The 18,452-nt window shown below is 60.1% G+C and overlaps 1 protein-coding gene across 2 annotated transcripts in view; it reads right to left on the minus strand.

Moving 5' to 3' along the window:
* Nucleotides 1-689: 689 nt before the first annotated feature.
* VAC14 (VAC14 component of PIKFYVE complex) overlaps nt 690-18,452 on the minus strand; it is a 101,827-nt gene continuing 84,064 nt past the window's right edge. For both annotated transcript variants that reach the window (XM_027076175.2, XM_027076174.2), the window contains exons 15-19: nt 10,685-10,859; nt 9,102-9,220; nt 7,864-7,943; nt 5,921-6,071; nt 690-1,301 (exon numbers count right to left, since the gene is read on the minus strand). In XM_027076175.2, coding sequence (XP_026931976.1) covers nt 1,139-1,301; nt 5,921-6,071; nt 7,864-7,943; nt 9,102-9,220; nt 10,685-10,859 — 688 coding nt within the window. In that variant the 3' untranslated portion in view covers nt 690-1,138. The remainder of the gene's footprint in view (nt 1,302-5,920; nt 6,072-7,863; nt 7,944-9,101; nt 9,221-10,684; nt 10,860-18,452) is intronic.

The following is an 18,452-nucleotide window of genomic DNA, read 5'->3' on the forward strand; positions in this document are numbered from 1 at the left end:
TTCACGTGGACGACGGGTCCAGTACGGCCTGTCGTCCTGGAGACTCCAGGCAGGGAAACCCACCCTCGCCTCGCAGGGGGCCGGGGGCCCAGAGGGGAAAAGCTGGCAGAGCTCATTCTCCCAAACTCCAGGGACCGCCCCTAGAGCCACCTGGGAGCTCATTAGGCCAATTAGATGCTTCCCAAAGCCTGGAGTCAGGTGCTCTGGCCTGATGGTGTGTATTGAAGCTTATTTAGCCAAATCAAGGGGGTGGGCACCTGGAAGGCCTCTTCCCTCCCTGCACTGGCCTGGCTGGGCCTTCCCTTCCATTTCCTGTGATGCGCAGCGTGCAGTGAGCGCCCTTTCATTCCGAAACTCAAGATTTGGTTTTGTTCAATGTGGATATGGGGCATCACTATGGGGGAATCTGGATGGAAAAGTCAGAGTAGGTGCCTGGGAAGGTAGGGTTCAGGGTTCCAGGCCAGGCCAGTGCTTGGTGGTCTCCAGGAAGGGGTGCATCCTAGAGGTGAGAGCTGGGACCCAAGGACACACCCATCAGGGACTGTGCAGTGACCAGCCTTCCCAGGTGCAGCCAGCATTCCCTGGGGCCACCATGAGTCCAGCACTCCAGGGCAGGCAAGAAGGTCCTGGAGCATCTGCAGTATCAGGCAGGGAGCAGGTGCCCGTGGGAAGGAGCAAGCTGGTGCAGGTTGAAGGTTTTCTGTCACTTCTTTATTGGGGCAGGGGGTGTGTCATTCATATGGACTTCTGTGCTGGCCTCTAGTTGCAGACAGGTATGCATACTCCTAAGTACACACATCACTCAAGGCCAGGGCTCTGGTGGGCTGGAGAGGTCAAGCTCTTTTACAAGAGGATATTAGAAAGAGACCAGTTCCAGAGAATGGGTGGTGTCTGAGGCTTTGGCCCCACCCGGGTGGGAAGCCAGCTCTGTCTGAATGCCAGGGTGCAGCTGACAGCACTGGGGGCCCAGGGGGCTGGGCTATGAGAGGAGCTTGGATGGACAGCCTCTGTCCCCCCAACCCCGCGCTGGTGGCCAGGCCCAGCCCTGCCCTTGAGGCAGGTCTCCGAGCTCCTCAGGGAGCCCGAAGACCCCAAATGCTCCGTGGGGCCACTCCTTGGGCCCTTCTCCAGTCAGGCATCAGAGGACAACCCTCCGGTCCAGGTGGTCCCCACGCCCGCTCCGCTGGTGCCTCACTTCCAGGTGTTTCTTCTGGACCTTCTCAAAGTGCTGCAGCAACTCTGCATAGTCAATGCTGGGGGAATCCGCTTTCTGCGACTTGGGAGCTGCCTGCAGACTGTCTCTGGGAAGAAGGAGAAGGGCTCAGTATCAGTCTCAGCATACATGGCAGGGAGCTGGGGGCAGGCAGCGCTGGGCATAGGAGGGCGAGGGTCAGGGCAGGGTCACAGGCTGATGGAGCTCAACCTTGGCGAGTCTGTCTGCCTCAGGCCCGGTAACCCTTGCCCAACAGCCCCAAAGTAGGGGAGCCTCATGAGCATCCCCTCCCCCTCAGCTGCTGGGACCAGTCAACACTGCTGCTTGGATATGGCCTTCAGTCTGTGGGCTGACGACGGGGCCCAGAGCAGGCATCGCATCGGGAAGCATTTCCTGTTTACGACTGGCTCCCTTTGGGGTGAAAGCCAGGGCTAGCAGCCAGCCAGGAAGCCAGCTGGGGCCTGGAACAGGGTCCAGGGAGGAGGGGGAGGAGGCAGCCTGGCCCTTTCTCTGGGGGCAGGACTAGGCCTGCAGACAACAGGGATTGTCTACTGCTGAAGAGTCTCTACTGGGCCTTCAGCTTGGCAGGACATCTCTTATTGAGTGTTGGGGTCCAGAGGCCTGCAGTCATTCCCTGTCCCTGGAGAAGGAGAGCTGGTCTCACCACTGGGCGTGCTGACGGCTCCTACAACTCCTGCTGCGACCACCCTCCCCGGTTGCTCTGTACAGCTGCACAAGTTGTGCAGCGCACAGCCACAGTGTACCTGATGCTCCCTAGAGTTGTGCAGCGTAGTAGTCCTGTTCAGCTTGTTCCTGGGGACCAGGTCCCCTTGGGTCCCTTCCCATTATAACCATCCCTTCGGCAAAGTCTCATGAAAGAGTCTGTTCCTCTTTCATTTTAGCCTCACTGGCTTGGGAAACAGATGTGTGTGGGCTGGGGAAGTATTTGCTTCTAGCCCCTGAGACCTAGTGGCCCTGGTAAGGGGGTCTCATGAAGGCTGTGGGCCGTTCACGGGAATCCCAGGGCCCTGTGAGTTCACAGGCTCCAAGAAGCAGCTGGGCACAGGAGCTAGAGAAGCCTGGATACGACCACTTCGTAGCTATTTGGCCTTGGGCACGTGACTCAGTTTGCTCATCCGTAGAAGGGGACTGCCACAGGGGCCACTCCACAGTGAGGGGGTGAGGGTGGTTCATATTCAACATATAAGAGCTTAGCCTGGTGCCTAGCCCCAGCCTAGGTACCTCATGGGCAGCCACTGTGGTTATGACCACTATGCCCCCCTGAGGTGAGGCTGGCGAGGGTTGAGCAGCTTGAGGCCTGGGGTGCATCAGTGGCTCAGTACATTTTGGGGGAAACACGATGGCGCTTCACCTAAAGGAAACCCTTACCAATGAACTTGGCCCCTGACAGACATCTCTGACCATTCACCTGGCTGCTGGGGCAGGACCAAGGGCAGTGGGGGCCCTCCCCATGGTCAGGATGCCATCTGGAAGCTTGGAGGTGGCCCCCTGCACCCCTACTCAGTGTTGTTCCCTTCCTGTTGAAGATGTGCCATCTGAAGACACCTTGGATGGTGCCTTGGCTGCTGCTTTCCTGGGCCTCAGGCAACATTAATTCAACAAACATCAAGAGAAGCTAGGTGGGGCCCACTCTAGGGGCAGCATTCTGGACTCTGGCTGCCGTATGCAACTTCCCTGGGAACAGGGCACTATCAGGTGTCACCGCCTGGGCTTCTGGGGAGGCCGAGGGACACCCTGCAGCTTACAGCTCTAGCCCCAGGCAGTGACCAGGTGCTGCCCCAGGCGAGTAGGTGAGATGCGGGAGAGATCTGCAGGCCCGGACACGTGAGGCCAGAGCGGACACTGGAGTATGCCGTTGGATGCTGGACGTTCGCGGGTCTGTGTGCCATTCCCCTCAACACTACTGACAAGCACAGGCGTCTGGTCCAGAGGCAGGACTGAGATTAGGGGTTTCCATGGAGATGCCGGCAGTGGGCAGCAAACCTGGGTGATGTGCACAGATGTGGCCAGGGAGGCGCGGGGATGGGGAGGAGTGGACCATACCCTGCACTCTCTGGATGATCATGGTGGCAAGCGCTGCCCTCCGTGACTCAGACTCTCTTCCTGGATCCCTCCTGGCCTGAGATCTTGCAAGTGGGGAGGAGCATGTCCCACGGGGGTAGGCCAGGGCTCCTCTCCCTGCCTGTCACAGTGGGCATGGCTGCTGCTCAGGCCCTTCGAGGTCTGTTTACAATGCTCCTCGGGCAATCAGTGACTGGGGGACACCCCGCCAGCAGTGAAGATGAGATTCCAGAACCCAAAGCCAGCCCTGTCTCCTGCCACCCCACCCATGCACCTGTCACCAGGCTAATGCTGGCAAGTGGCCCCAGATTTTCTTCAGAGGTCCCCTCCTGCCTCACTGAGATAATCTCTGGGGAGTGGCCTGGAAACCTGAGGGGGCCAGAGTCTCCGAGGCCTGCTGGTGCCTTGAGCACATGGAATGAGGGATGGGCAAGGGGTGCAGAACCCCCTCCCCACAACCGACCCAGCTGCTTTCGGCTCGCAGGCCTGTCAGGCAACCCAAAGCTGTCTTCCAGCTGCCTGCCCCTCCCAGGGCTGTGACTGTCCTCTTCCTCCTCTCCAGGGTGTGAGCCGTCCCTCTGTGCCCAGCGTTGCAATCTGACCCCTCCCCCAGCTGTTCTGGAGGCCCCTTCCCTGCCCGACGTCTCCCTGCCTATATCTGTGACACAGCTCTTCCTAGGTTCTTGCAAAGAACCGCTGGGAACCCAGGGCCTTGAGGGCTGGGCAGAGCCTCAAGCATCCATTTGGTCCAAATGCTCATTTACGAATGAAGAAACCCAGAGCCAGGAGAGGGGCTTGTCTAAGTTCACAGGGCAAACCCTCAGCAGAGCTGGGACCAGATCCTAGTCCAGGCCTCTGAACTGTCCACTGGCCTGCAGAATCTCCTACCTAAGAGGCCTCAACCCCTTGGCCCAGGACTTCTCTGACTCTGGCCATGGGGGGCTCTGAGAGAAGCCATTTTCCCCAGCTTCCCTCTGCAAACTTGTATCCTGGCCTGGAGCATGCAGGGAGAGCTCCTACCACCTTGAGCTTTACTTCCCCACCCTAGACAAGGAGATGTCATGTGCAGGAGAATGGCCCTTAGCCTCACAGGGTCTGTGGCCTGGCCCAGGGACCTCCTTCAGGAAGGCAGCCTGGCTGGGGGTGGGGGTGGAGACAAGAACCAAAGGTCACAGGGAAGCAGCTGTTCCTGTCTCCTTCTCCCCTACCTCTGCACCAAGAAAGGAGGAATCCTGAGTGCCTGCCAGGGTAACCCTAACACCCACTGGACATCGGAAATGCTGGTGCAGGGGCCAGGCCAGTGAAGCACGGTGTGGCTTCAGGGCCTCTGTGTCCCAGGAGCTAGAAGTATTCTGGCCAAGGGATTCCAAGTGCAAAACCCACCTCCCTGCTCCCCTGGGGATTACTTGGGTGTCACTAAAAGCAGCTGGGACAGTGCCTAGCCGTCATCCCAGAGCACTGCTGTCTGGAAAAAGGGGTGGAACAGGCCAAGAGCTGGGCCTTGGCCTGGGGGCCGTACCTGCTCGGGGCTCAAGCCCCTCCAGCCAGCCTAGGGTGGCCAGCCTGTCAGGTGGCCCACACCCAGCCTCTGGAGAGGCCAAGCTGGGTGGGAGGGGTGGTGGGAGTCTAAACCCAGTGCTATGGAGGCACAGGGGCTGGGGTCAGAGGCCCTGCGTGTGAGACAGGCCATTTCAAGGCTGCCTGCATCAGTCCCAAGGGCCCAAGGCCGAGGCCCTTCGCAAGAGCGAGGTGCCAGGCCTGCCAAGTGGCTCTAACAGCCTGGGAGGGAATTCTAGACACACAGGGCATCTGATGCAAGCTGGGTGCGCTCCATTCAGCGTAAATCTTCTCAGTGGCTCTGCTTGTTTCCATGGCGACCTGACAAGTGAAATTTTCCATCTCGAATGCCAAATGCCTGTGGATGAGGCAAAGCCTCCAAGGGTTACCAAATATAGACACGGCCCAACAGGCTCTGGGGGCCGGGCCAGCAGCGGGTTCGGGGTAGGAGCCTGGCTGGACGCCCCCCACCCCGCAGGGCTGCAGCCCTCCTGCCCGGAGTCCGCCTTGCTGGCCTCGTGGTGGAGGTGTGCCCAGGTCCTGTTCTTCCCACAGGCAGGGTCAAGCAGCGTAGCCACGGTGCCTCCGTGTCCCAGTGAGGCTGGGGTCTCTCTGTGGCCCAAGTTGGAGCCTCTGCCGTAGATGGGGGCGGTGGTGGGGAGGACCGCCCGAGGCCCAGCTCTCACGCCTACTGCTGCAGGACTGGACACCGTCTCTGACCCAGGACATGAACTCCTCCTCCTGCAGTCTCCCTCCAGGGGCCTCCGTCTGGGTGATTCTGGCAGGCCCTTTCATTTTTTAGATTAACTCAACCCTGATGGCTGGGAGAAGATCCTGCTACTCTCTACCACCTCGCAAACACTCGCAGAAGCCCCCAGCCTGGTGCTTTAAGAGGCCTAAGTGTAAGTGGCCACGGGATGGCCAGTCTCCAAAGTGCCAGAGGAATGTGACGCCAAGGCAAGGGAGACCCCTCCCGTGCCGAGTCCCTCTGGTCTGGCCTCTCCCAGTGGCGGAGGCCTCTGCCTCCCGTGGAGGCGGAGGGCAGCGGTCCCCCAGCCCGGCACTCACTCAGTCTGCAGCAGCTCGGGGTTGGGCACGCACTGTAGCCGGTGGGAGAGCAGCTGGAAGGCACTGCTCTGCGGCAGCAGCATGAGCAGGCCATAGAGGGCCTTGATCAGGTACGGGTTGTTCTTCACGTCCAGCAGCTGCAGGCGCAGATCTGAGGCAGGGCAGAGGGTAGAGGTCAGGGGTCAGGCACTGCCCTGGGCCACACCTCGGCCTGCCTGGGAGAGGGCCAGCCAGGGAGCTGTGGCTCAGAGAGGGGCAGGGGCTCCTCTACAGCCAGACATGCCTGCTCCCTCCTCCAGCAGCACCTCAGCCGTCCCCCGGATCTCGCCGCTCTTTCTTCCTGCCCACCCGCACGGCCGTCTGTCCCGAGAGTCGCCTCAGCCTGGTGAACCCCAAGCTGCCGGTCCTCGTCCCTGAGCCGCTACACTGACTGCAGCCTGGTGATGAGGGGGCCTGGGGCCTGTAGTGTAACAGATTCCCTGTCTGCTCTGCACGTGCCAGCACAAGAGAGCTATAAATAGGGTGAGCGGGAGAGAAAGACCGGATTAGGACAGCTTTAAGGGAGGGCAGGGTAGAAAAACGCTCGTGTGTGGCGCTGAACACACACCAAACTCCGGAGTGTTTTGGTAGGTGCTTTTGGGAAGCCTCCTCAGACACCAGCCATGCCAGTACCCCACCAGATAGGAGAGGTGCCCCTGGTCCTGCCCAGCACCCATCCCATTTAAACGGGCCCACACTTCCCTCCTCTGAGCCCCTCCGGGAGAATCACTGGCTCCTGCTTTCTTGTGTCTCTAAGGCCCAGTCCCAGGCATCCTTTGTGGAGAATGAGCCACAAACTTCAGGAGAGGCCATGTTACCCCGGCAGCAGCCGTGCAGGGGGCCTGGGCTGATGTTGGAGCCAGAGCAGTGAGGCCCTGCCCAACCCTCTCCCTACCCCAGGGAGCAGGAGCCACCAATGGAGACGTGAGTAGACATCCCTGGGCCTGTGGGGTCAAGGCAGTCACCCCTGGGGGAGCCAGGCAAAGCAGGGTTGGGATGGGTGCTGGGCAGGACCAGGGTGAAGCTGCCGTGGTCGCTCCAACAAAGCCCTGGGCCTGGCGAGAAGGTGCCTGTTGTCTCTCTGGGGTCAGGCTGGACCTGGCCTCAGGTGAGAGTGTGCCTGGCTGCCCTAGGAGACCCTTGGGGAAGTGAGATGTTGGGCCAGGGAACCACTTGGGACAGGCTTTGCTAAACTCTGCTGGGAACAGGGTCTCCCTCCTGCTCTCGTGTCTCCTGGGCATCCACCACCATGGAGCCTGGCAGAGTGGAGAAGCTCCGGCAGGTCACAGGTGCTGCCAGAGGGCAAGGGCTCAGCCAACTGGCTCAGCAGGAAGGAGGCCACGGGCAGGGCCACCTCCCTGCTCGCCTGCCTGACCTAAGTAAGCATGCAAGTTTTATCCTGAGAGTCGCCTACTCTGGGGGGCAAGCACCGTGTGTGCGCCGAGGCACCAGGAGCCGTGCTCTCCCCAACCAGTTGCCACTTTTGCACATTCAGCCTGGATGTTACAATCAGGGAGCTCCTGCCCAGCCGCTCCGGCAAATACTCTGCTTTGTAGAGAGAGGAGGGCGTGGTGTGGGGAGGGGTGGCTGCGAACAGCTCTGGGCCAGCTCCCTCAGCAGCGGCCTGGCAGCACTAGTCTGGTCGGCCGAACCACCCCCACGTAGGGATGTTATGGACCTTCAGGTGGGTTCGGCCATGCGCTGGTCACCTTGAGGCGCTTGTCCTGACACCAGGTCTCAGTCCTGTTGGACTGGACTCCCCAGCCCTGATTGTCATCCCCGGTCTTCCGTTCCTGATGTTCTAAGAAACACCCTGGGGTGAGTGCCCTCCCTGCCTCCCTCCCCAGAGGGAGCACAGCGGAGTCGGCTCCACCCGTGTCGCGCTCCAGAGGCCAGGCTCTTACATGTGAAGATGGGGCACTCGATCAGCTGCACCAGTTTATCCACCTCCGTGAGGAAATCCACCGTGACCTCCAGGTCCCCGCTGGGTGGGCGGGTCAAGGAAAGACTGGCTGGGATGGCCCATCTCTACGAGGGGCCTCTGCCGGGTGGGGCAACCGGAGAGCTGGGAACACATGCGCTTCCCACTGGGGCCCTGGCTTTGTAGGTAGAGCCTGTTTCTGCCTAAGCCCGAAGGTACACGGAGGACATCAGTCTCTCTGTCCCTATAAATGAGAAATGGCACAGCTGTCCCCCCCCTGCAGGGGCACTCCAGCTCTGCTCTGTGGCTCTCTCCTCTGCGCCCTCCCAGCTCTGAAAGGCTCTTATCTCAGCCCTGCAGCCTGTGTTGGGGGGAGGGGGAGGCTGAGCGGGAAAGGTCTTGGTTCCTGCCTGAGTGGACGTTTGTCAGCAGGGCCAAGGTCAGGGCTGTGGCAAGTGTGTGGCCTGTGGTTTCTGGGCCACGCCAGTGGCCGAGAAAAGCAAATCTAGGGTGTGGAAGGAGAGCAGGCACCCTGAGGGAGTGAGGCCAGGCCACAACGACCCTTAATGGAGGCACCTTAGGGACCCTCTCTCTTTACCCCCAACTCATGGCCCGTCAGGAAAGGAGGCCAATTTTGCATCCTAAGTAGTTCTTCAATCCAGTAAGCTGCTTTACTGCACTGTTTTAAGAACTGTGGCCAGTCTGCCCATGGATGCCTTTCACAGGCCCTGAGGCGTGCTGGGGGTCTTCTCTCTTGCTGAGGCCTCTCCCCCAGCTGGCTTCTCCCCTCTGGGTCACTGCTCAGCTGGGCTGTGGCTCTGTGGCCCAGGTCCCTGAGCTCCTCACCAGCAGTGCTGCAGATGCTAGAGCTCAAGCCCGCAGATCTCGCTTAGGTCAGCCCGACCGCCCCCTGCCCCGGGGCCCTCTCACCTAGGTGGCTCCATCAGCACCCGTCAGCACCAGGCTGGGCCCACTCAGCCTTGATGCCTGGCTTACAAGGTTTCTCCAGGGCCAGCTCCCCTCCACAAGACCTAGATGACCCCATCCGCTGCCAACAGTGCTCTCCCCCGCGCACCCCTGGCCACGCCCTCGGAGGTCCCCATGTCACAAGGCCTGGAGGCAGAGCACAGGGACGGGGTAGGAGTGTGGCAGAAAGGGAGCACTTGGCCCCCGCCTGTCCCTCAGTGGCTGGACGGGAAGGACAGTGAGAACGAAGGATACAACTTCTGGATGAGGTCATAGGCGTGCCGGTAGTTCTGGGTGAGGAAGCACAGGGACACCGTGGTGACTGGGTTGTGGCACCAGGAGCGGTACAGGCAGCAGAACAGGTTCTGGCTCTCCTGAGGAGGAAGAGGTGTGAGCGGCTGGCAGAGCCCCTACTCTTCCCACCCGGGGTCCTCACGGGGCCTGAGATCCAGGGGCCCTCGCCCAACGCTGGGAGACAGCTCAGCACCCAGGGCTGTGTTTGGCAGCCCAGCTGGGAACAAGTTGTCACAAAGGAAATGCTGACAGCTCTTCCTCAGACCCTGTCATTACTCCCAGTCCCACAGAGCCACGTGGTGGTGGCTGTGAGGGCCTGGTCAGGCGTGAGCCCGTCCTCTGTGCTGGCATTTGTGCCCTCGGCAAAGAACGGTAATTGTCCTCCTAGAACTCTGTGGTCCTGGAGCCTGTGGGGCTTGGAGGGCTGTGGGGAGGGCTTGGGTGTGGGCAGGGAGGAAGCTTCCTCAGGGCCTGGGCTCTCCCTGGCAGCATCCCGTCTCATTTTCAGATGCCATCTCCTCCCTCGTCTGCAGCCCACCTGGCACTCAGGAAGCGGCCCAGAGGCTGAGCCCACACCCCGAAGGGAGCCCCTGCCCTGAGGAAAATTCTTAAGTCCTCTGCGAATGTCTGGAAAGAACCACAGGAAGAAGGCAGAGGTGTGGCCTGGATCATTCCGAGCAGCCTGGCCCCAGATGCCCCGATGCAGGCTTGGAGGTCCTTGAGACGCCCGGAGAGGGAGCAGAGGCAGCGTCTGAACTGGGAAGGAGGATGTGGGGTGGAGACCACAGCCCACGTCGGGGAATGAAAGCCCTGGAGCCACCGGCACATCCAGGACAGTTCAGCCTCCTGCCCTTGGGCCGAGCAAGACCCTTGACCCGAGCGAGACCCTTGACCCGTGTCCCCCAGAGCAGGATGACAGGATGGTGAGCTCCTCCGGGCTCTCTCTGATCAGCCCTGGTGGTTCCTTATCCGGAGCCTGAGCCCGGCAGTGCTGTGACACCTTGACTTAGGACAGGATGCCTTGTGAGACAGACATGTCTAACTGTTGGAGAGAGGGGACAGGGCCAGGGAAGAGGGCATGGAGGCTAATAACCCCTGATGTCTGGCAACGCTGTCATCCAGAAACCTGACTCAGACAGCGTGGCATGAACTGCTGGGTCCCGTAACATGGTCCCAGAATCCAATCCACTCATTCTGCGAAGGGGCAGTGACCCCCTCAGACAGTGGGGTGGGGTATGAATGAGTGGAAAACACACTGTCTTTGGTGGATCCGGAGGGCACGTGGACCCTAGAGTCCAGAGCCTTCCATGGGCAAAGGTCTCCACAGTGGGTGGCTAAGGAAACCACTTGGGACTTACTGCCACGGTTGCCACTTCCACGTAGCTAACCCAGGGCAATCTGTAGTTTACACCTGACCCGGAGATCTGAGTTCATCCTGTCTCCTCTCTGTGAGCCTCCTGGGGCCTTGGGGTGGGGTAGCACGGCCGTGTGCCCGAGTGCACGCGGGATTAAACCCAGGGCCCGAGGCCATGGACACGGAGTACCAGGGTCTTCAGGTCCTTGAGCTGGTTTCTCAGCTGGAAGAGCTCTGTGGAGGTGAGCAGGATGGTGTTGAGGGTGTGGACCATGGTCGAGGCGAACTTGAGGTCCTCCTCTCGGAGCAGGATGTCCGCCATCGAGTGAAAGATGTTCTCTGCGTTCAGCAGGAGGCAGAGCTGCCTGGAAAATAGGCAGAGTAGAGGTTACGGAAACCTCCAGGCTTAACCTAGGAATCCCCTCTGGCGGCATCCTGAGGGAACCTGCTCTCTCCTGGGTTTGGCCTGCAACCTCAGCTCTGAGGCCTGTGGGGGTCACTGGGGCCTGGCTCCGTGCCTCCCAACACCACTCACTCTGGCTCAGCAACTCCAGAGCCCCCACAGGCTGGATTTACCTCCCTTCCCTGCCCCAGGCCCCAAAATGGAATTCTGAGAAAAACAGTGGGCCTCTGCCTACCGATATCACCACAGAAGCGCCAGCTCACCTTTCCGATCTCCCGCATACCAGAGCAATGCCCCCCACATGCCAAGCTACTCCCTACCCTTTCCCACCTTTACTTTTTGGATAGAGATTATCTTCATGTGACAAAGAACACACGTACTGGTCATTCGTGTCCTCTGCCCTCCCCGTTGGCATCAGAAACCTGTTTATTTTGTTTGCAGCTGCACCCCCACCTGGAGTACACGGTGCCTGCCGGTAGCAGGGGCTCAGGGGGTGCTTGTGGGATGAACAAACCCTATGACAACCCCGAGTTTTCTCTTTGCTGCCTGGATAATGAAACGCTGGTACAGGGAGACAAAATGACTTGACCACGGGGCCAAGCTAGGGACTTGCTAGGGCCTCTTTTCCTTCCTGCCACCTCTTCTCCAGTAATAGTCTTGCAGGGAATAAGACTTGGGCTTCGTGCAAATGAGTCTCCATTTTATTAAAAGGAAAATAGGAAATCCAGAGAATGGAGAAAAGGAGATTTTTCCAGGGTCCCTGGGCCAGATGACGTCAACAGTGACAGGCAAGTCTCAAGGACAGACTCGGAGGAAGCCTGGTGACTGCCCTAGTGTGCCATGGTGCCCATGGAGGGCTGGCCTTGAGGGTACGAGTGGGCCTTCCTGTCGGGAGTCCAGGGATCCCAAGGCTCCTGAAAATCCAGAAGGGCAAACCTGGGAGCCGGCAGGTGGGGCTTGGAGGGGAGGGGTGTGGCCACTGAGCTCCTGACTGTACCAGCACGGTACCCCCTCCCATTTGGGGTTCAGTCTGTCCGCCTGCCTCCTGGTCTCTGCTTCTGGAAGTATACAGATTAGGACTCCAGCCTGTGGGGACAAAGGTCTGAGGCCTCAAGGTCTCGTGTGCTAAACGTGAATCACATTTGGAGTCAACATGCCTGAAACATGTCTATCCCAGGTCACTGAACTCACACTAAACTCTGCATTTGTCAGGGTCTGGTTTCCTGCCTCCCTCTGAATACCAGCCATGCCTTGGGGCCAGACAGCAGAAGATTCTTCCCCACCCCCGGCTCCAGAAAAATCCCAGAGCATTTGGTAATGGAGAGGCCAAACCACGAAGTGCAAACAGTGGGCAGGCCGTCTCCAGCCCAGGCCCGGCTAGAAACGGCAGCCTTGGGCAAGAACCCACCAGAGAAGTGGAAACAAGGCTGTTGGGGGGTGGGGCTGGAGGGTGGTGTGGGAAGGGCTCTGTCATCACCTGGGTGGCTCCTGACCAGCTGGGTGACCCCAGTGTCTCTGGGCCACAATTTCTTTACCTCCTAATTGGGGGTAACACCTGCTTGTACAGTGGTGGCTACTCAGAGGAGAGCTGCCCAGACCAGGGATGGCTCATGTGGGGGTACATGGTGTACGGTGACGGGACCCTAGCTGGGGTGACAGCCAGCTCACAGGAGGAAGCCTGGCCTTTCTGTAGAGCACAGACAGCACTTTCCGTCCCCTCCTGAGCCTCCCACCCCTGGATAAGGCCCGTCTCCAGGGCTGTGGGATAGAAATGTTCCAGGAGGGCAGGCCAGGGAGGAAGGGGAGCATTCTGACAAATGGTCACAAATGCCCGTCGGCTGCAGCTGCTGCCGTCTCCATGACAGGGGCCAACAGCTGAGGCTCTGCCAGGCAGCGCTCTCCAGGGACCGCGGGACACAGGGACCTGTAGCAGCCAGAGGGCCGGGGTGGCACTCTCACAAGAGGACAGCCGGGGAGGTGCAGGAGGGCAAGCAAAGGGGGTGGTGGTAAGGACAGGTGGGCGCCCTGGCCTCCTGGTGTCCCTCAGAAGCCAGGGACACTATGCACTACAGAAGGTGAGGGATGATAGAGTTTTCTGGAAATGCTCTTCTCCTGCCACCCGTGACAGCACACTCTCCTGGCTTTCCCCTTCTTCAGCAACTGCTGCTCCTCTAGGGTTCTGCCGGTTCTGTGCACGCGCACTGTGTCTCTCTCTCGTCTGCATCTCTTGGTGGCTGAGCCAGCTCCTCTATTTTCAAGGCTGTCTCTAGATCAGCAGCTGTCCAACGGGCATTTCAAACTTGGCAGGGTCACAGCACAACTCTTTGGGTCCCCCCAGGCCTGCGCCCCAGCCTTCCCCATCTCAGGAAGCGGTGTCACTGCTGCGGCCACCTAGCTGCTCCTCCCAAACCAAGGAAGGAGTTGTCCTCAATCCCCTGGCCTCTCTGCCCAGTGCGCCTGCCAGACCGGGTATCTCTTCTGGTCAATTCCAAGCCGGCTCCTCACGGGTCTCCCTGCTGCTTCTCTCACCCCTACAGTCCACCCTCCCAGTGGACTGCCCATTGGGGCAAGCCTTAAAAAGTGCTAAACAGAGCACGCCCCTCCCCAGTGACTTCCCACTGGATCTAAACAAACACGGCATGGCTCCTTGCCATGCCTCCAGGATCTCGCACCTTCTGGTCACTTCTCTTCAACTTCAGCTCTTAATACTCCTCCTTCACTCCTGGCATGCTGGCCCCTTATGCTTTCCTTCTGCTCCTGACCTCCGCCCTGGCCTGGAAAAGCTCTGCCGAGGGACCAGCGCGTGGCCAGCCCCCTCTGGTTGTTGAGCTGTCAGCTCTAACTCCGGGCCGGGGGAGGCCTCTGTCCAGGGCTCATCTCCCACCAGCCCTTTCTAAGGAAAGTCCTGTGTCTTTTCTGAGCATCTCTCACTACCTGGATCATCTGACAGACTGTTTACAGGGTCCTAGCTGTCTCTCACTCTAGAACGTGAGCTACAAAGGGCAGGGCCCTGCTGTGACCTCATGACAAGGGCATGGCACTGAGTAGCTGCTCAATAACCACTGCTGAACGTTAGGGTATGGATGTGTCAAGGCCCGGCAATACTCTGGTGCACCACTCCAGCTCGCTCCCTCTGCTCATCCTGCACAGGCCTGTCTGCAGAGAGCAGCCTCCCAGATGCTACATTTCCCCCCTTATCACCCAGGGCCTGGCTGCCCCGCCCAGGGAATGTGGGAGGCTAGTTCAGCGGAGACCCCTGAACCCGTGCTGTCAGGACACGGCAACAATACGTAGCACCAAGGAACCTCCCCCAAGCTTCACTCATGAAATCACCACAAGAGGCGAAGGGAGGGAAGCTGGGAAGACGCACCCCAGAGAGGTGCAGTGGTGGGGGGCACACACCCCATCCAGCCTCAAGCCTCTGGATGTTTGCTTCAGCGGGGTTGTCTCCTCTGCCCCAGGAAGGGCTGTTCTGCCCCCTACCACTGTGGCTGGGGCAGGAGACAGGGAGGTATGCAAAGGCAGGGGCTGTCTTGTCTTATCCAGCCTTTGCCATCCCATCCCAAGGTCACCCCAAATCGGGGAGAAGAAAAACAATTCCAAGACTGCTGGGACACGATGCCTCCAGAAGGCAGGAACAAAGAAATATTAGCTAGCTCACTGGAAGCTCTTAACCGCACACCAGGCACCGTGCTGAGGGTGTTACAGGAGCCCCAGTGGGACGGGCAAAGTGAAAGAACAGCAGCTCCAGTCGCCGCAGGCTCAATGGGTCCTGGGCATCTTTGGGGGAGGGGAAGGTGAATCTGGGGAGGTCAGCTGGGCCATACCCTGGAGAGTTCTGAATAGCTGAACAGGAAGAGGATGCTGATTCCTCTTCCTAAGTAAGAAGGTTGGGTGGGCACCCACTTTTCACTTCAACCTCGACCCCATGACATGGCCTGCAAAGGTGGCCTCCAATTCCAGAGGCCCAGCCCTAGGGTCCTCGTGTGTCATCTCGAGGAGTCCTCACACACCGGGCAGGGGGGTACACCCGTCACTCCACACGGAGAGCACCACGCTGCCAGGCACACAGCTGATCAGGGGACAAGGAGCGGAGGATCCGGACCCAGAAAAGTCCACTTCCAGAACCTGAGCTCCTGTTCCTCTTCTGCCTCCTTGGTGCCCGTCCACGCCCCGTGGTGGCCTGGCAGATGGTCGCCTCGCAGGGCTGCTGAACCATCGCCTCTCTGTTGAGTCCCAGCCCCGCCTGAGCTGCCTGCCTGGCTCTCCAGCACAGCATCAATAATGGAACACAGCTTGCAAACATTAAACATTTGCCTGTACTTTTAATACTCACATTAAAGTGCTATTCATCATGAGACAATGGCTTGCAGAATGCTTGGGGACAAGGTAGAGAGGTGAGGCAGGAGGAATCTACTTGGGACCGGGAAGGCGCAGCCTGGAGGCCCACCTCAGGACAGGGGCCCACGTGTTTGCCTGGAGGTGGCTGCGGGTACGTAGCCAGAGCCCCGCACATGGGCTCTGCCTCCCCCTCCTCCAGCCTCCTGCTGCCTGCCTGGGCAGCTGTTCCCCTACTTCTGGGTTCGTGTCGGGGAGGGAACAGTTCTCTTGGTCCCTCTGTTATATACCAGGAGCTCTCAGGGGAGCAGCTTGCTTCCGGCCTGATCCAAGACAGGGACCCTCACTTTCCCTTCCCTAGTGGATTGAAATGACGCCGCCTTGCCCAGAGAGGTGCCTTTTTTGGGGGTGACTTCAAAAGGACAAGGCCTACGGCAGGGCCAGGGGCGGGCACTCTGGTGCAGGGCTGGCCTGGAAATGGCTGCACAACACTTGCCAGACCGGTGTGAGCTTTGTGTTGCTGTCAACCACTAACATTGGCCAAGTGTCCACGTGCACCAGACTCTGGCCCTGAATGGACACCGGCCACAGTGGCAGATGCTCTCCCCAGCCCCCTCTCTGACACCCACGCACGGTCCCTGCTTGAGGGGATGCGTGGGCCAGAGCAGGTATGAGGAGGAAGGTATCAGGTGGCTCCAGAACGGCCAGAAGTCCCGCCCGTGAGGCAACAGCTGCTGCCCACCTCATGGGAGAAAGGCACAGGCAGAGGCCAGCCCCCACTAAGCCAATAGGGAGTCTGGTACTCGTCCTTCAGCTTGTCCTGGGAGCGGGAAAGGGGCCACATGCTGTTTTTCCTCTAGGGACTTACTCAGGCCACCAACTCGGGCAAGGCCAAGACTTGATTTGGAGGATAAGACCTGCCCAGTGGCTTTGAGCTCCACCCTGCCCCCATCGGGGCCAAGTGCAAAGCAGGAAAGAAGAGGGGAACACTGCTGTCTGAGGGTGCAAGGTGGGGGCTGCTGCTGCCTCCAGATGCCTCTCTCCAAGTGGCCGGTCCCACTGTCACACGGTTCATTCAGTGGGGTTGGGCAGGGCACGAGGCACAGGGTTCAGCGCTGAGGAGGCCTGTTTTGGTAGTGGGAGAGGGGAAAGGGGGGGTGAGCAGTTCCCTTGAGGACAGATGCACCCCAGGGCCTGGGGAGGCGCATGGCAGGGCCAAAGGAGGGAGGTAGCTGGAGAGTGGGCTCTTCCCAGGGCCAGGCCCATGTGCGGGAACAGGGGCCCGTAGCGGGGGGGGGGGGGGGGGTCCTGGAGGGCAGAGTCCCCAGCCTGGGTACCCTTCCTGGGGAGGAAGCACTCTGGCTCCCTGCCATGCTGTGCTCTGGGGAATCTGAACTCTGCCGTGTAGATTCGGGGAAGATGTAACACTTCTTCCCATGACCCCGCTTCCTTGCGCCCTCTGAAAACAAGACCAGCAAGACTGTCACGGCCAGAAGCTGTCGCCCCTTTCACTGTCAGCCGATCAGTCCTGGCCCATTTGCAAGACGCGCACGCTGGCTCCCTCCTGGGGCTCTCCTCCTGCTCCGGTCCCCAAGTAAGGGCACGCTGATGCCCCCCACACCCCCGCCCCCAATCGTTCTGACACGGAGCCCAGAGCTGAGGGCCGGCCAGGGAGGCAGAGTGAGCTCATCTGCACTCATGGGGTGGTGGGGGCTGCTGCCCTCCTCTCCCCTCCCCTCCCCTCTCCTTCCACAAGCCTGGCTTTTTAAAGAGAGACAAAAGGCAAAGGCAGACGATGTGTCTGACCCACGGAGGGGATGCCTGGGGTGAGCGCTCAGCCCAGAGGGCCCAGGAGCGCCCCCCTTGCCTGGTGACCCCACCGTGTTGGCTGTCATGCTGCTGGTGGGCACAGCCTGCCTCGATGGCGACTCGGCCCAAGGCTACCGGACAGGGTGAGGGCACCAGACAGAGTCAAAAGAAGTTTAAGGGGAGATGGGGGCCTTTCCCATTTTTGACTGTCCCAAACGAATGAGAAGGCTGCCAGTACAGGGACACAGAACAGCTGGCCTGGTGGGGAGAGTCTGGACAACAGCACACTTGAGTGGAAAGAGACGCCCATGTCGAGAGACGAGCTGGAGAACCTACCTCCTGCCCCCGACCTCCCCCAGTTGCTACTCATGCGCCATTCCTGCGTTAGCCCTCCTGCCTGCCTCTCAGTGCCAACTGCCCCGCGATGAACACAGAACTCAGAATTAGTCTCGAGAGGGTGGGTCCCAGCTCTTTAATGCCCCCCCGCCCCATCTCCTGTGCGATCAAGGGGATGAACCCTCCAGACCCCGAAGAACCATTAGTGCCACAGGGGAAGCGGGCGATGTGGTCAATTCCAGGGGCACCTCCTGCTGGGCCAGGCCCAGTAAGTGGCTTCCCTGATACAGACAGGAAGGTCTGCTTGTGGCTCCTACAACGGCCCACTGGACGCCACCCCGCCTCACCTCCACTTCTGTGCTATGGCATCAGGGGGCCACCTGGGGCCCCCAGGTCTGGCCCGAACAGGTCTGGGCCTCGAGCCGCACCAGGCCGGGTGGGCCCTGGCCTGCGGCTTGGCTCTCTGGGGAGAGGATGGTCAGCTGTGGGATCGCACTCTGCTGGGGCCTGGAAGGTGACTGGGCAGGCAGGCCTTGTCCTAGCTCCTTTGCTGAGGCTGAAACTGGACGCTGCCTCTGAGGAGAGCTCACGGTGGGGTGGGTCCCACGGCCCTCTGCCGGGTGGCCTCAGGGCCGGGCCCACCGGGGTGAGGAACAAGTTCAGATGCCTCTTGTGCAGGTGTCCTTGGCAGCAGGGCGGAGCCATTTCTGCTCAGTTTTCCCCTCTCCCTCCAGCTGGGCCTCCTTCATCTGCATCCCAAGTGCCTGTGTCCTGACCAGGCCAACACTGTGCATGGGGGGACAGGCCCTCACTTCTCTACTCTGGCTGCTAGCTGGGGTCCGCATCCCCTCAGTGGTCTAAGGCCAAGGGGACATGGGCTTTCCTGGGAGATGCCTAGAGTCTCACAACTGTAGCTCTGAAGTGGAGAGCATCATGTCAAGCACAGAAAAACACAGGGGCCCGGAGCCATCACCACCATTCCCACTGGAAAGGCCCCTCCCGCCCTGTCCCCGTCCCTGCCCGACAGCTGGGATCCTTTAGGAACTTAAAGGGAAAGCAGCTTTCAGGTCAG

Source organism: Acinonyx jubatus, chromosome E2 (assembly GCF_027475565.1).
Source record: "Acinonyx jubatus isolate Ajub_Pintada_27869175 chromosome E2, VMU_Ajub_asm_v1.0, whole genome shotgun sequence".
NCBI classification, from domain to species: Eukaryota; Metazoa; Chordata; class Mammalia; order Carnivora; family Felidae; genus Acinonyx; species Acinonyx jubatus.